This window comes from Rhinopithecus roxellana, chromosome 10, assembly GCF_007565055.1.
Source record: "Rhinopithecus roxellana isolate Shanxi Qingling chromosome 10, ASM756505v1, whole genome shotgun sequence".
Taxonomy (NCBI): domain Eukaryota; kingdom Metazoa; phylum Chordata; class Mammalia; order Primates; family Cercopithecidae; genus Rhinopithecus; species Rhinopithecus roxellana.
The window spans coordinates 82,091,885-82,108,817 of record NC_044558.1 but is presented as its reverse complement, the minus strand read 5'-3'; the positions used below and the strand labels follow the sequence as shown (position 1 = coordinate 82,108,817).

General features: G+C 48.1%; 1 protein-coding gene across 7 annotated transcripts; it reads left to right on the top strand.

The window, feature by feature from the left end:
* The first annotated feature begins 5,704 nt into the window (after positions 1-5,704).
* SNRNP35 (small nuclear ribonucleoprotein U11/U12 subunit 35) lies at positions 5,705-14,795 on the top strand. Of its 7 annotated transcripts, XM_030939195.1 has the most exons (4): positions 6,159-6,283; positions 7,030-7,097; positions 11,252-11,371; positions 13,944-14,795. In XM_030939195.1, the coding sequence occupies exon 4, from the start codon at positions 13,947-13,949 to the stop codon at positions 14,685-14,687; it is 741 nt and encodes a 246-aa protein (XP_030795055.1). In that variant the 5' UTR covers positions 6,159-6,283; positions 7,030-7,097; positions 11,252-11,371; positions 13,944-13,946; the 3' UTR covers positions 14,688-14,795. The 7 variants fall into 7 exon arrangements, with proteins under 7 accessions (XP_010366692.1, XP_030795055.1, XP_030795056.1 ...); XM_030939196.1 differs by lacking the exon at positions 7,030-7,097 and having other exon boundaries at positions 6,211-6,283; XM_030939197.1 differs by lacking the exon at positions 7,030-7,097 and having other exon boundaries at positions 6,242-6,283; positions 11,252-11,296.
* The last annotated feature ends 2,138 nt before the right edge of the window (positions 14,796-16,933 follow it).

The following is a 16,933-nucleotide window of genomic DNA, read 5'->3' as shown; positions in this document are numbered from 1 at the left end:
TTTTGTATTTTTTATAGAAATGGGAGTTTCACCATGTTGCCCAGGCTGGTCTTGAACTCCTGGACTCAAGTGATCATCCCACCTCAGCCTCCCAAAGTGCGTGTACTGGATTTCTAAGACAGCACCAGAAAGAGAAAAAAAAAGATCTCACTAATAATGGCTCTACTGACTGCCGTGTTGAAACAATGCTTTGGATATTTTGGGATAAATAAAATACTTGTTGAAATTAGCTTCTTTGTTTCTTTTTACCTTTTCAATGTGGCTACTAGAAAATACAATGCCAAATGTGGCTCACACTTGATTTCTTTTCTTTTTCTTTTCTTTTTTTTTTTTTGAGACGGAGTTTCGCTCTTGTTGCCTAGGCTGGAGTGCAATGTTACAGTCTCCACTCACCACAACATCTGCCTCCTGGGTTCAAGTGATTCTCCTGCCTCGGCCTCCTGAGTAGCTGGGATTACAGGCATTTGCCACCACGCCCGGCTAATTTTGTATTTTTAGTAGGGACGGGGTTTCTCCATGTTGGCTAGGCTGGTCTCAAACTCCGGACCTCATGTGGTCCGCCCGCCTTAGCCTCCCAAAGTGCTGGGATTACAGGCGTGAGCCACCACGCCTGACCAAGCTCACACTTGATTTCTATGGAACAGCACCGTCCTACACCATGCCATCTGACAGGACTTACTACAATGATGAAATGTTCTGTACCTGCACTGTCCACTACAAGGGCCTGCAGTGGTTCAGGCCTGTGATTATTACAATACATCATTTGGCAATGTTGTGACGAGAGAATTGCTTGAGGCCAGGAGTTCAAGACCAGCTTCGGCAACATAGTGAGATGCAATCTCTACAAAAATGACAAATATTAGGCCGGGCGCAGTGGCTCACGCCTGTAATCCCAGGACTTTGGGAGGCCGAGGCAGGCGGATCACGAGGTCAGGAGATCGAGACCATCCTGGCTAACATGGTGAAACCCCGTCTCTACTAAAAATGCGAAAAATTAGCTGGGTGTGGTGGCGGGCGTCTGTAGTCCCAGCTACTCGGAAGGCTGAGGCAGGAGAATGGCATGAACCCAGGAGGCGGAGCTTGTAGTGAGCCCAGATTGCGCCACTGTACTCCAGCCTGGGTGACAGAAGGAGACTCCGTCTCAAAAAAAAAAAAAAGACAAATATTAGCTAGGTATGGTGGCACATGCCTATAGTTGAGTGAGAGGTCACAGTGAGCTAAGATCTGGCCACTATGCTGCTGTACTCCAGCTTGGGTGACTGAGCAAGACCGTGTCTCAAAAAAAAAAAGGCGGTTTATGCCTGTAATCCAGCACTTTGGGAACCTAGGTAGGACAATGGCTTAAGCTCAGAAGTTGGAGGACCAGCTGGGCAACATAGTGAGACCTTCCCTCTACTAAAAAAAATTAACTGGGTGTGGTGGCATGAGCCTATAGTCCCAGCTACTTGGGAGACTGAGGCAAGAGGGTCACTTGAGTCTGGGAGGTTGAGGCTGCAGTGAGCCATGATTGTGCCACTGAACTCCAGCCTGGATAACAGAGAAAGAGCTTGTCTCAAAAAAAAGGATAGCTGGGCACGGTGGCTCATGCCTGTAATACCAGCACTTTGGGAGGCTGAGGTGGGTGGATCACCTGAGGTCAGGAGTTTGAGACCAGTGTGGCCAACATGGTGAAACCCAGTCTCTGCTAAAAATACAAAAATTAGCTGAGTGTGAGAGGCTGAGGCAGGAGAATTGCTTGAACATGGGAGGCAGAGGTTGTAGTGAGCCAAGATCGTGTCACTGTACTCCAGCCTGGGTGAGTGAGACTGTCTCCAAAATATATATATAGTAGCCACTAGCCACATGAGGCTATTAAGTGCTGGAAATGAGGCTGGTACAACTGAGAAACTAAGCTTGTATTTATTTATTTAAAATTTTAAGTTTTTTTGTAGACACGGGATCTTGCTAAGTTTCCCAGGCTGGTCTCGAATGCCCGCACTCAAGTGATCCTCCTGCTTTGGCGTGAGCCACCGTGCCTGGTCTAATTTTTTTTTTTTTTTTTGTAGAAATGGGTTCTTACTATGTTGCCTAGGCATGCTCTACTTTCTGGGGAGTGGAGTTATATCCATAAGTTATTTGCAGTTCTGTGTGGGAGATTTGCCTCTTCTCCCCACTTTATTTATTCAATCACTTATTTATATCAGTAGGGACTGGTGGACATTTATTTATTTATTTAGAGACGGAGTTTCACGCTTGTTACCCAGGCTGGAGTGCAATGGCGTGATCTTAGCTCACTGCAACCTCCACCTTCTGGGTTCAAGCGATTCTCCTGCTTCAGCCTCCTGAGTAGCTGGGATTACAGGCGCCTCCACCACGCCCAGCTAAGTTTTTGTATTTTTATTAGAGACAGGGTTTCATCATGTTGGCCAGGCTGGTCTTGAACTCCTGACCTCACGTGATCCACACGCCTTGGCCTCCCAAAGTGCAGGGATTACAGGTGTGAGCCACTGTGCCTGGTCTGATATTTATTTTATTATTATTATATTTTGAGAAACAGTCTCACTCTGTTGCCCAGGCTGGAGTGCAGTGGAGCAAACTCTGCTCACTGCAACCTCTACCTCCCAGGTTCAAGTGATTCTCCTGCCTCAGCCTCGTGAGTAGCTGGGATTACAGGTGACTGCCACCATGCCCAGTTAAGTTTTGTTTTTTTGTTTTTTTTTGAGACGGAGTCTCGCTCTGTCTCCCAGGCTGGAGTGCAGTGGCACAATCTCAGCTCACTGCAAGCTGCGCCTCCCAGGTTCACGCCATTCTCCTGCCTCAGCCTCCCAAGTAGCTGGGACTACAGGCGCCCGCCACCATGCCCGGCTAATTTTTTGTATTTTTAGTAGAGATGGGGTTCCACCATGTTAGCCAGGATGGTCTCAATCTCCTGACCTCGTGATCCACCCACGTCGGCCTCCCAAAGTGCTGGGATTACAGGTGTGAGCTACCATGATTGGGCGAATTTTTTATTTTTTATTTTTTTGAGACAGGGTCTCACTCCAGGTGGAGTGCAATGGTACTCTCTTTGCTCACTGCAGCCTCAAGCTCCTCGGCTCAAGCGATCCTCCCACCTTAGCCTCCTGAGATGCTGGGAGTACAGGCGTGCACCAACAGGCCTGGCTAATTTTGTACTTTTTGTAGAGACGGGGTTTCATCATGTTGCCCAGGCTGGTCTTGAACTCCTGAGCTCCAGTGATCCACCCGCCTCAGCCTCCCAAAGTGCTGGGATTATAGGCGTGAGCCACTGCACCTGGCCTTCTTGTGTATTTTTTATCCCAGTTCTAGAGTCAGCTATTTCTCCAAGGAGCACTGGTTACTTTCATTGGAGAATGATACCAGAAACCAAGATCTTGGAGCTAGGTTATGCTCATTGCTACCAGGGTACACAGACATTTTAATGTATATGTAACATGAAATTTACCTTTTTGACTTCATTTTCATTTATTTATTTATTTTTTGAGACGGAGTTTGCTCTGTCGCCCAGGCTGGAGGGCAGTGGTGCGATCTCGGCTCACTGCAACGCCTCCTGGGTTCAAGTGATTCTCCTGCCTCAGCCTCCTGAGGAGCTGGGATTACAGGCACACACCACCACACCTGGCTAATTTTTGTATTTTTAGTAGAGACAGGGTTTCACCAAGTTGGTGAGGCTAGTCTTGAACTCCTGACTTTGGCCACCTCGGCCTCCTAAAGTGCTGGGATTACAGGCTTGGGCCACCACGCCCAGCCTTTTTTTTTTTTCTCCAATACCGGGTCTCCCTCTGTCGGGCTGGAGTAAAGTGGTATGCTTTTAGCTCATTGCAGCCTCGAACTCCCGGGCTCAAGTGATCCACCCACCTGAGCCTCCCAAAGTGTTAGGATTACAGGCGTGAGCCATGGCACTCGGCTTCGTTTTCACTATTTTTTTTTTTTTTGAGTCATATTCTCACTCTGTTGCCCAGGCTGGAGTGCGGTGGCCTGATCTTGGCTGACTGCAACCTCTGCCTCCCAGGTTCAAGGGATTCTTGTGCCTCAGCCTCCCGAGTAGCTAGGATTAAGGGTGTGCGCCACAACCCCTGGCTAATTTTTGTATTTTTAGTAGAGACGGGGCTTCACCATGTTGGCATGGCTGGTCTTGAACTCCTGGCCTCAGGCCTCTGCCTTCCTTGGCCTCCCAAAGTGCTGAGATTATAGGCGTAAGACACTGTGCCTGGCACTTTTTTTTTTTTTTTTTGAGATAGATTTTTGCTGTGTCACCTAGGCTGGAGTGCAGTGACACAGTCTTGGCTCACTGCAACCTCTGACTCGCAGGTTCAAGCTATTCTCCTGCTTCAGCCTCCCAAGTAGCTGGGACTACAGGCGCCTGCCACCACACCCAGCTAATTTTTGTATTTTTAGTAGAGATGGGGTTTCACTATGTTGGCCAGGCTGGTCTTGATCTCCTGACCTCGTGATCCTCCCAACTTGGTCTCCCAATTACAGGACTTAGCCACCTCGCCCGGCCGGTTTAACTATTAAATAACATTAGGTAGATTCACATTGTTATGAAACCATCTGTACTATCTATTTCCAGAACTTCTTCTGCATCTCAAATTGAACCTCTGTATCTGTTAAACAATAACTCACCATTCTAACACCCACAGCAGCCCCGATAACCACCATTGTACTTTCCAACCATGAATTTGACTATCCTAGGTCCCTCATATAAATGGAACCATACAGTATTCGCCCTTAAGTTTCTTTCACTTAGCATGGCTCATCCATGAACTAGGTTCATCCATGATGTTGTAGCAATTAGAATTTCATTCCTTTTTAAGGAGAAATAGTATTTCATTGCATGTACTGTACATACAACTCGTGTGTGTGTGTGTGTGTGTGTGTCTGTGTGTTTAAAAGCATAGGAGTTGGCAGGGCGTGGTGGCTCACACCGGTAATCCCAGCACTTTGGGAGGCCGAGGCAGGTGGATCACCTGAGGTCGGAAGTTCAAGACCAGCCTGACCAACATGGAAAAACCCCGTCTCTACTAAAAATACAAAATTAGCCGGGCATGGTGGCGCATGCCTGTCATCCCAGCGACTCGTGAGGCTGAGTCAGGAGAATCGCTTGAACCTGGGAGGTGGAGGTTGCAGTCAGCCAAGATCACACCATTGCACTCCAGTCTGGGCAACAAGAGTGAAACTAAAACAAAACAAAACAAAACACAAACAAACAAAAAAAAAACAAACATAGGGGTCTTGCTCTGCTGCCCAGGCTGACAGGCTGAACTTGAACTCCTGGACTCAAGCCTCATGGCTCAGCCTCCCTAGTGGCTGAAACTGCAGATGGCCTCCACCAACAATGGCTAGCATACATTTTCAAACATGAAATTTTAAGGTATAGATGTTGCTTTTTTTTTTTGAGATGGAGTCTCGCTCCGCCACCCAGGGCGCAGTGCAGTGGCATGATCTGGGCTCACTGCAAGCTCCGCCTCCCGGATTCACGCCATTCTCCTGCCTCAGCCTCCCAAGTAACTGGGACTACAGGCGCCAGCCACCACGCCGGGGTTTCACCGTTTTAGCCAGGATGGTCTCGGTCTCCTGACCTCATGATCTGCCCGTCTTGGCCTCCCAAAGTGCTGGAATTATAGGCGTGAGCCACCGCGCCTGGCTTTTTTTTTTTTTAAAGAAATAGGGGCCGGGCGCGATGACTCACACTTGTAATTCCAGCACTTTGGGAGGCTGAGGCAGGTGGATCACTTGAGGTCAGGAGTTCGAGACCAGTTTGGCCAACATGGCGAAACCCCCGTCTCTACTAAAAATACAAAAAATAGCCGGGAATGGTGGCGGGCGCCTGTAATCCCAGCTACTCGGGAGGCTGAGGCAGGAAAATCGCTTGAACCCGGGAGGCGGAAGTTGCAGGGAGCCGAGTTCGCACCACTGCACTCCAGCCTGGGCGACAGAAGGGGGTCTCCGTCTCAAGAAAAAATAATAAATAAAAATAAATAAATAATAAAGTAAAATGCCCCAGGTAACTGCATATTCGATAGTCTTTCTTTCAACTTAGTTGTTGAATTAACAATTTTTCTCTTAAATTTTTTTTTATTTTAAATAAAGCTTATTGTCTTCGGAGATAACACCCTCGACGCACGCGAGTAAAACTCTAAAGGCAAAACAAACAGGAAATGGGCGTCGGCGGCGAATCTGCTGTTACCAATGTAAAGGTCGGGCCCAGGCCGGCGCGGGGAATCTGGCGTCACCTGCAGCCGCTCGTCTGTCTCCGCGGGAAGGGAGCCCGAGCTTTGCTGAGGTGAGTGGAAGCGGCTCGGAGGGAGCGGGCCCCAAGCTGGAGAGAAGGAAGAGGGAGTGTAGCCCAGACGCTGTGCCCGCGCTTGTGTGGGGCGCCATGTTGGAACCTGGCAAAGGGGACGACATTCTGGGTTGCGTTGCGGGGAGTGGGCACGAGAGCTGGGCTGGAAGGATGGCCCCTTACTCCCTGCGACCCCCACAGAAGGAGAGGGGTGGGGAAGCGGCCTCAGGGCCGGCGGCCAAGCTGGAGGCTGCATGGGAAGGATAGGCTTTTCCACAGAAACACGTGTTTGCCTCCGAGGCCCACTGCGCATGCCCTGGAGGGCTCTGTGGGACCCGCCTTCAGTTTTGCTTTCCACAAAAAGGAGAGGAGGGGCAAAGTTTTTTTTTTTTTTTTTTGAGACAGAGTCGTGCTCTGCCGCCCAGGCTGGAGTGCAGTGGCGCGATCTCGGCTCACTGCAACCTCCGCTTCCTGGGTTCAAGCGATTCCACTGCCTCAGCCTCCCGAGTAGCTGGGACTACAAGCGTGCACCACCACGCCCGGCTATTTTTTTTGTATTTTAGTAGAGATGGGGTTTTACCACGTTGGGGAGGATGGTCTCGATCTCCTGACCTCGTGATCCGCCCGCCTCGGCCTCCCTAAGTGCTGGGATTATAGGCGTGAACCACCGCGCCTGGCCAGGAGGGGCAGGGTCTTACCCCGAAGACCCAGGAAGAGGCTTAATTTATTTTTTTGTTTTTCCCCAGAGACAGGGAGTCGTCCAGGCTGGAGAGTGGTGGCGCGATCTTGGCTCACTGCAGCGGCAACATCTCAGGTCAAGTGGTCCTCCCGCCTCAGCCTTCCAAGTATCTGGGACGATAGGCACGACCCCACGCCCGGAGAATTGATTGATTGATTGACTGATGGAAACGGAGTCTCACTTTGTTGCCCAGACTGGTCTCGAATTTCTGGGCTCAAGCGATCCTCCAGCCTCGGCCTCTCAAAGTGCTGGTATTACAGGCTTGAGCCACGGCGTGCCTGGCCAAAATTTTTCTAAATTTGTATAATAATTTATAATTGTAAAGCATTTTTGTGGACACCATATGATCTAATCTTCACAAAAACCTAGTGAAATGACATTTAGCTACATTTCACAATAAGAAACCTGAAACTTAAAATTTACTGACCTCAAATGATCCACCAATCTCAGCCTTCCAAAGTGTTGGGATTACAGGCGTGAGCCACCGCACCTGGCCCCCACCATTCATTTCTGGTCTCATCCCCTGTATGAATAAAATGAGAGAGTGAGGTCGGGCTTGGTGCTTCACACCTGTAATCCCAGCACTTTGGGAGGCTGAGGCAGGCCGGTCATCTGAGGTCAGGAGTTGGAGACCAGCCTGGCCAACGTGGTGAAATCCTATCTCTACTAAAAATACAAAAATTAGCTGGGCGTGGTGGCGGGCACCTGTCATCCCAGCTACTTGGGAGGCTGAGGCAGGAAAATCACTTGAACCCAGGAGGCAGAAGTTGCAGTGAGCCGAGACTGGCCATTGCACTCCAGCCTGGGTGACAGAGCGAGACTTGGTCTCTAAATAAATAAATAAATAAATAAAGTAAAAAAGAGAATGTAAAAATCGAAAGAGACTGTTGTAGGAAATCTCAACCTAATGTTGCCCGGGAGGAAGTGCACCAAGAAAGATTAATGAGAAACAGTGAAGCCGTCTATTAGTATCTATAGAAGCATGCAGATGAGAGAGAGAACAAAATCCATGCTTATCCCTTTGTAATTCTCTTCCATGTTAATTTGAAGAGGTCTTAAAACTTTGAACAGGAGCTTTGTGCACAATAGTATCAGTTTTATTTGGTAGATCTTTGTGACTCCTGACTTCAAATGATCCACCCATCTTGGCCTCCCAAAGTGCTAGGATTACTGGCGTGAGCCATCACACCAGGCCCCTTGTGACTTTTTTTTTTTTTTTTTTTTTTTTTTTGAGACGGAGTCTGGCTCTGTCACCCAGGCTGGAGTGCAGTAGTGCGATCTCAGCTCACTGCAAGCTCCGCCTCCCGGATTCATGCCATTCTCCTGCCTCAGCCTCCTGAGTAGCTGGGACTACGGGCAACGGCCACCACACCCGGCTAATTTTTTTTTGTATTTTTAGTAGAGACGGGGTTTCACTGTGTTTGCCAGGATGGTCTGGATCTCCTGCCCTCGTGATCCACCCACCTCGGCCTCCCAAAGTGCTGGGATTACAGGCGTGAGCCACCGCGCCCAGCCCCCTTGTGACTTTTTAAGGTTGAATGGGGAGGGGTTCTTTTCCTTCAGGAGAGGAGGGATGGGTCTCAGCCTCAGACACCCAGAATACTGGTTTGTGTGTTTTCTTTTTCTCATTTTTATCTCCAAAACCTTATATTTTATGAAAAGCATCAGAGGAAATTGATTGAGAGCTTTAGCTCTGGAGTCCACACTGCCCATGGTTCTAACTCCTCCACTGGGCTACTTCTTAGCTTTAGGATTGTGGGCAAAGATTGCCTTTTTGTGTCTGACCTTTCACATCTGAAAAGGCAATAATAATATAGTACCTTAGTCCTGGTATTGTTGAGAAGTGAGAGGAGTTAAGAGGTTAGTACAGGCTGGGTTCGGCGGCTCACACCTGTAATCCCAGCACTTTGGGAGGCTGAGGCAGGAGGATAGCTTGAGCCCAGGAGTTCAAGACCAGCTTATGCAATATAGTGAGACCCCATCTCTTAAAAAAAAAAAAAAGTTAGCTGGGTATGGTGGCGCATAGTGAGTAATTCCAGGTACTCACGAGGCTGGGGTGGGAAGATTGCTTGAGCCCAGGAGGTTGAGGCTGCAGTGAGCCATGACTGTGCCACTGTACTCCAGTCTGGGCAACAGCAAGACCCTGTCTCAAAAAAAAATTCAAGCGATTCTCCTGTCTCACCCTCCCGAATAGCTGGGATTACAGGCATGCACCACCATGCCTGGCTAATTTTGTATTTTTAGTAGAGACGGGGTTACTCCATGTTGGTCAGGCGGGTCTCGAAGTCCCGACCTCAGACAGTCTGACCACCTCTGCTTCCCCAAGTGCTGGGATTACAGGTGTGAGCTGCCGCACCCGGCCTTTTTTTTTTAAATAGAGACAGGGTCTCACCATGTTTCCCATGTTGCCCAGGTTAGTCTTGAACTCCTGGGCTCAAGGGATCCTCCTGTTTTGGCCTCCCAAAGTGATGGGACTACAGGCATGAGCCACCACGCCCAGCCTCTTCTTTTTTTCACATGGAGAAATTCCAGCCATGAGAGAAGACACAAATTGAGTTAGAGCCAGAGCCCAGACCAGGACTGAAATTGTCTCCCTCTCATCCTGTGCTCCTTCTGTCACTCCATCTGTTTTTCATTCTTTTACTGACAGCAGAGAGGCAGCCTCTGCACAGTTGCTTCTTGATGATGACAGACATATTGCCCTCCTTTTACCATGTGGTCAGTAAACAGTGTCATTATCCTGCTTCTCATTTCTCAAAGATCAGGTTTGCCTGATTTGGACTAAAAAAAGTTCTATGATTTTTTTTTTGAGACGGAGTATTGCTGTGTTGCCCAGGCTGGAGTGTAGTGGCATAATCTCAGCTCGCTGCAACCTCTGACTCCGGGTTTCAGGTGATTCTCCTGCCTCAGCCTCCCAAGTAGCTGGGATTACAGGCACCCGCCGCCACACCCAGCTAATTTTTGTAGTTTTAGTAGAGATGGGGTTTCGCTATGTTGCTGAGGCTGGTCTTGAGCTCCTGACCTCGTGATCCTGCCCGCCTTGGCCTCCCAAGGTGCTGGGATTACGGGCAAGAGCCACCGCGCTGGGCCAGTTCTATGATTTTTTTTTTTTTTTTTAGAGAGAGTCTTGCTTTGTTGCCAGGCTGGAGTGCAGTGGCACCATCCCTGTTCACCACAACCTCCGTCTCCCGGGTTCAAGCAGTCCTCATGCCTCAGCCTCCAGAGTAGCTGGGATAACAGGTGCATGCCACTACTGCCCAGCTAATTTTTGTATTTTTTGTAGAGATGGAGTTTCACCATGTTGACCAGGCTGGTCTCGAACTCCTGACGTCTGGTGATCCACCCACCTCGGCCTCCTAAAGTGCTGGGATTACAGGCGTGAGCCACTGTGCTGGGCCAGTTCTATGATTTTTGATTGGAGTTGGTTCAGTTCCCCAGCATTTATCAGAAAGCATCCTAGGATCTGGAGCCACCAGCCTGAAGAGTGTTTACTGTGTGTTGGGCAAAGCATGATCAGGACTTTAGAAGGTTCAGTGAGCTGTGGGAGAGACACAATTGCTTCATGATGGAGGGAGCTGAAGCTGGACTTGACAGGCCCAGGAGAATTCCTGCAAGTGGATATGGAAGAGAGAGGCAGGGAGAGGATATTCCCAGGAGAGGAAATCATCCTGAGATGTTTGCACTAACGGTTTAGGCCAAAAAAAAAAAGAAAAAATGTACTGGGAAAGGCATGGGGCTGGGGAATCAGGGCACATTCAAGGAAGGAGGAGCAAGCCTGGGTAGTTTACAAACAGGCTTTGTTCCTGTTGAAGGGATCAGGAAAAACGTAGAATACGTTTTATGATGGGACATGGTGAGAGGCTAAGTGAGGGTCAGAGATTTTTTTTTTCTTCTGAGACGGGAGTCTCACTCTGTTGCCCAGGCTGGAGTGCAGTGGCATGATCTCGGCTCACTGCAACCTTCGCCTCCTGGGTTCAAGTGATTCTCCTACCTCAGCCTCTCAAGTAGCTGGGACTACAGGTGTGCACCACCATGCCAGCTAATTTTTTGTATTTTTAGTAGATAGGGGTTTCACCATGTTGGCCAGGCTGGTCTTGAACTCCTGACCTCAAGTGATCCTCCCATCTTAGCCTTCTAAAGTGCTGGGATTATAGGTGTGAGCCACCGTGCCTGGTCTAGGGTCAGAGGTCTTGAGTGCAGTGCCATTGATTTTGGATTTTATTCTGTAGGTGTTTGGCTTTTTTACTGAGGAAAAAAAAACTCACAGTGCACCTGTAAGTAATCACTCCCCTATATAACCCATCAACTGAGGAAGAAATAAAGCAGAAAGATCCTTGAGGAAAATTTGAGTAAGAGGAAAAATGTTATAGATATTTTAATAAATATTATGGAAAAATGCTGTTGGGAATAACTACTGTACATATTTCACAGAAACCTGGTTTTTTGTTTTTGTTTTTTTTTTGAGACAGGGTCTCACTCTGTTACCCACACTGGAGTACAGTGGCATGATCAAGGCTCACTGCCGCCTCAAGTTCCAAGGCTCAAGCCATCCTCCTGTCTCAGCCCCCCTAGTAGCTGGGACTACAGGCGTGCACCACCATGCCTGGCTGATATTTTTGAATTTTAGTAGAAATGAGGTCTTGATATGTTGCCCAGTCTGCTCTTCAACTCCTGAGCTCAAGTGATCCTCCCACTTTGGCCTCCTAAAGTATTGGGATTACAGTCGTGAGCCACTGCGCCAGGCCAAGTTTTTTTTTTTTCTTTCTTCTTTTTTTTTTTTTTTTTTTGAGACAGACTCTTGCTTTGTTGTGCAGTCTGGAGTGCGATTATGTGACCTTGGCTCACTGCAACCTCTGCCTCCCGGGTTCACGCCATTCTCCTGCCTCAACCTCCTGAGTAGCTGGGACTGCAGGCACATGTCACCATGCCTAATTTTTTTATTTTTAGTAGAGACGGGGTTTCACCATGTTGTCCAGACTGGTCTCAAACTCCTTGACCAGAATGGTCTCAAACTCCTGACCTCGTGATCTGCCCTCCTTGGCCTCCCAAATTGCTGGGATTACAGGTGTGAGCTACTGTGCCTGCCAGTTTTTTTTTCTCTTAACTTTTGGAACTTCTTCCAGGAAAAAGCTGTTTTTTTTTTTTTGGGACGGAGTCTCGATCTGTTGCCCAGGCTAGAGTGCAGTGGTGCGATCTCGGCTGACTGCAAGCTCTGCCTCCTGCGTTCACGCCTTTCTTCTGTCTCAGCCTCCCAAGTAGCTGGGACTACAGGTGCCCACCACCATGCTCAGCTAATTTTTTTGTATTTTTAGTAGAGACGGGTTTTTTCCTTGTTAGCCAGGATGGTCTCGGTCTCCTGACCTCATAATCCTCCCGCCTCGGCCTCTCAAAGTGCTGGAATTAGACGTGAGCCACTGTGCCTGGCCGGAAAGACCTGGTTTTTAGTGGTTGGTTTATTTATTTATTTATTTATTTGAGACAGCCTCACTTTGTTGCCCAGGTTGGAGTGCAGTGGTGCAATCTCGGCTCACTGCAACCTCCGCCTCCTGGGTTCAAGCCATTCTCCTGCCTCAGCCTCCTGAGTAGTTGGGATTACAGGCACCTACCACCTTGCCTGGCTGTTTTTTTTTTTTTTTTGAGATGGAATTTTGCTCTTGTTGCCCAGGCTGGAGTGCAACGGCGCAATCTTGGCTCACCACAACCTCCACCAACCCGGTTCAAGCGATTCTTCTGCCTCAGCCTCCCGAGTAGCTGGGATTACAGGCGTCTGCAACCATGCCCGGCTAATTTTGTATTTTTAGTTGAGATGGGGTTTCTCCATGTTGGTCAGGCTGGTCTTGAACTCCTGACCTCAGGTGATCTACCCACCTCAGCCTCCCCAAGTGCTGGGATTATAGGCCTGAGCCACTGTGCCCAGCCAGCCAAGGTTTTTAAGTAACATATTTCAGCATTGGCTGTACAGCTTTGCAGGTTGGTCACATAAGCATTAGCCGGGTCTGAAATGTTAGTAAGCATTTTATTATTCCAGCAAAGATTCACATGAATTAATTATGTATCAGAAGGCATGACAACTGAAGTGCGCTTGCTGGGCAAAAAGTTACCATTGCAGTAAATTATCATGCTCCCAGGCTAAATGGATTATCAGCCAGGGAGCTGAGAAGAAATCCCGTGTTCCTTTTGAACCAAATAACTCGCTGCTGGTCACTGTAGCCTTAGTTTTATTGTCTGTTTACTGCAAAATGGTGCATCCAAATCCCCATTTTCTCTTGTACTTTTAAATGGTGCATCCAAATCCCCATTTTCTCTTGTATCTTTTAACGATGCGTAGTAAAAAATTTCCACATGAATGATGCGATATCTAGAAATTGTTTCAGAATTATCTGGGGGCAGCTTATTCTGGCCACATGTGCATGGTGGTTCTAGTTGAGCCAGGTGAGTTTGTGGAGGGTTATTATATGATTCTCTATGTTGGCATTTGTTTGAAATTCTTGGTAGTAGAGTTTTTAAAATGCCATTTTCCACCAGCAGTTCCTGGGCTAGTTTTCCTATGATCATTTTTAAGGTTCTGAAAGGGAAGTCTGGTTTTGATCCACGCTGCCACATTGTAATGTATTCATAGTTGGTAAGTGCCCTCCCGTGGCTAAGCCAGATGATGCATATATGGATGAAACCCAAGCACGCCTCCCTCTGCTTCCCAAGAGGGCATTTGCAGGAGTGGGTAAGGGCTTCTCTGGAGCACAACTGCCTGGCTTTGATGCTGTCTCCCCCACTTACTAGCGGGGAGGACTTAGCCTCTGTGGGTGTTCCCTTCCTTTCCTGTCTTCAAGAAGGGGTGAATGATAGTATCCATTTCATGGGGTTGTAAGGGTTGAATGAGTGGCTTGGAGTAGATGCTCCATCCATGCTTGCTCTTATTCTTAGAACATGAATGATTGGATGCCCATTGCCAAGGAGTATGATCCACTCAAAGCGGGCAGCATCGATGGCACTGATGAAGACCCACATGACCGTGCAGTCTGGAGGGCAATGCTGGCACGATATGTCCCCAACAAAGGTGTCATAGGAGATCCCCTCCTCACCCTGTTTGTGGCCAGACTAAACTTGCAGACCAAGGAGGACAAATTAAAGGAAGTCTTTTCCCGCTATGGTGACATCCGGCGGCTTCGGCTGGTCAGGGACTTGGTCACAGGCTTTTCAAAGGGCTATGCCTTCATCGAATACAAGGAGGAGCGTGCTGTGATCAAAGCTTACCGAGATGCTGACGGCCTGGTTATTGACCAGCATGAGATATTTGTGGACTACGAGCTGGAAAGGACTCTCAAAGGGTGGATCCCTCGGCGACTTGGAGGCGGTCTGGGGGGAAAAAAGGAGTCTGGACAACTGAGATTTGGGGGACGGGACCGGCCTTTTCGAAAACCTATTAACTTGCCAGTTGTTAAAAACGACCTCTATAGAGAGGCAAAACGGGAAAGGCGGGAGCGATCTCGATCCCGAGAAAGACACTGGGACTCGAGGACAAGGGATCGAGACCATGACAGGGGCCGGGAGAAGCGATGGCAGGAAAGAGAGCCCACGAGGTTGTGGCCTGACAATGACTGGGAGAGAGAGAGGGACTTCAGAGATGACAGGGTCAAAGGGAGGGAGAAGAAGGAAAGAGGCAAGTAGAGGCCCAACAGCAGACCCCAAAGTGAAGATACACTGGAAATGAGTGGAGGGGGATTGTCTTTCAACGCAGCTCGAGTCTCATGGTTGAATAAAACTTCCTGATGATCATGGGGTGTGGAGTAGTTTTCTTTGCAGTCTGGAACTTTGGTTCAAGCTGATATGAATTTGTCATCTTCCTCACATAGTTCTAAGGACATGTTATTTAACAGGATCAAGAAGCAATTTTGTCGTTACTGGCATCTGTACAGAAGGGCAGTTTCTTTTCTTTTCTTTTTTTTTTTTTTTTGAGACAGAGTCGCACTCTGTTGCCAGAGCTGGAGTGCAGTGGCGCGATCTTGGCTCACTGCAACCTTCACTTCCTGGGTTCAGGTGATCCTCCTGCCTTAGCCTCCCCAGTAGTTGGGATTACAGGCATGTGCTGCCATGCCTGGCTGATTTTTGTATTTTTAGTAGAGACAGGGTTTCACCATGTTGGTCAGGCTGATCTCCAACTCTTTTTTTTTTTTTGAGACAGTTTCACTCTAGTTCTTCAGGCTGGAGTGCAATGGCGTGATCTTGGCTCACTGCAACTTCTGCCTCCCAGTTCAAGTGATTCTTCTGCCTCAGCCTCCCAAGTAGCTGGGATTACAGGCGCGTGCCACCGTGCCCAGCTAATTTTTGTATTTTTAGTAGAGACGAGGTTTCACCATGTTGGCCAGACTGTTCTCGAACTCCTGACCTCAGGTGATCCACCTGCCTCGGCCTCCCAAAGTGCTGGGATTACAGGTGTGAGCCACCGCTCCTGGCCTGGTCTCCAACTCTTGACCTCAAATGATCCACCTGCCTCAGCCTCCCAAAGTGCTAGGACTACAGGCATGAGCCACTGTGTCCGGCCAGAAGGGCATTTGTAAGGAGCTAGTATTCAAATTTAATTTGGCAGTAGAGAATTTGATTCTCTCCCATCTATTTGAAATGATCATCTTGAGTACGTGGCAAAAAGAGGTTATGATGTAATCACACTCCTCTGAGACTCCTGAGAGGAGGAACACTAAACTGGTCAGAATAAATTGGATCCTTTTTATCTTTATATCCATAGCCCAAGGGTTTGCTGAATTGAAATAAAAATGGGATAGAAAAGTGAATCCAAGGAGAATGTCCAGAGCCCTAATACCAGAAGGCAGTCTGCACAGCCAGGTCAGCATTCTTGAACAAATGTACCTCCACTCTCACTTAAAATGCCGACTGCCTTTCTTCTTTTTCTGGCTGACATTTAAAATTAAAAACCAAAGTTGCTGGGCTGTGATCTATGGCAGCCTTCCAGCCCTTTGAAAAGATAAAGTTCGACAGAAGTGGTGGTGAAATGAAAATGAAGAATAGGGAGTGGTCAGGATCAATGAAAGAATTACAGCCAGTTCTGATGGATTGATTTTTCCTTTCTCTCTTGATCATCTAGTCTCTGGTGTGCTTGAGAGCTGGAGCTGCTGACCTTAACTTCTGACGACTTTGAGCAAGTACCATACTGTTCAGGTGATTTTCAAAAAAGTGACATTTAGCATTTTGATAAATGGCTGTCTTTGAAAGTTCATATTGTGAAAATTCAAGATGTTTCATGCAAAATAAATGATTTAGTACCATTGCTAGGTTTTCACATAGGAGTTTGAATCTCTCGTGATATTACGCAGGAACTGGACCAACCTGCTGTGGCTTAAAATTGTTGTCAGCTGGTAGAACAGTTTTAGAAAAATAGGCACTTCGTGAATTTCCGGTACAGATTTTTATTATTTCCCAAGTCTCAGAAAACAACCTTGCAGGAAACCTTTCTGATTTCACTCACATTTCATTTACAAAGTGTTCCCTTATTAGGGCCCCAGAAGTGTGTTGTGGACAAGGGTTGGTAGGTTGTCTAGAAGGTAAGACTGCCTGCATTAGGGAAGCCTTGTGAGATACCATCAGGACAAAAAGCAAAGCCAGTTGCAGTCTTTGTGTAGTTGTCAACTCTGAGCATCAGAACAGGAAGAGATTGAAAACATGCACACTCGGCTAGGCATGATGGCTCACAGCTGTAATCCCAGCACTTTGGGAGGCTGAGGCGGGTGGATCACCTGAGGCCAGGAGTTAGAGACCAGCCTGGCCAACATGGTAAAATCCCGTCTACTAAAAATACAAAACTTAGCCGGGCGTGGTGGCGGGAGCCTGTAATCCCAGCTACTCAGGAGGCTGAGGCAGGAGAATGGCTTGAACCCGGGAGGCGGAGGTTGCAGTGAGCC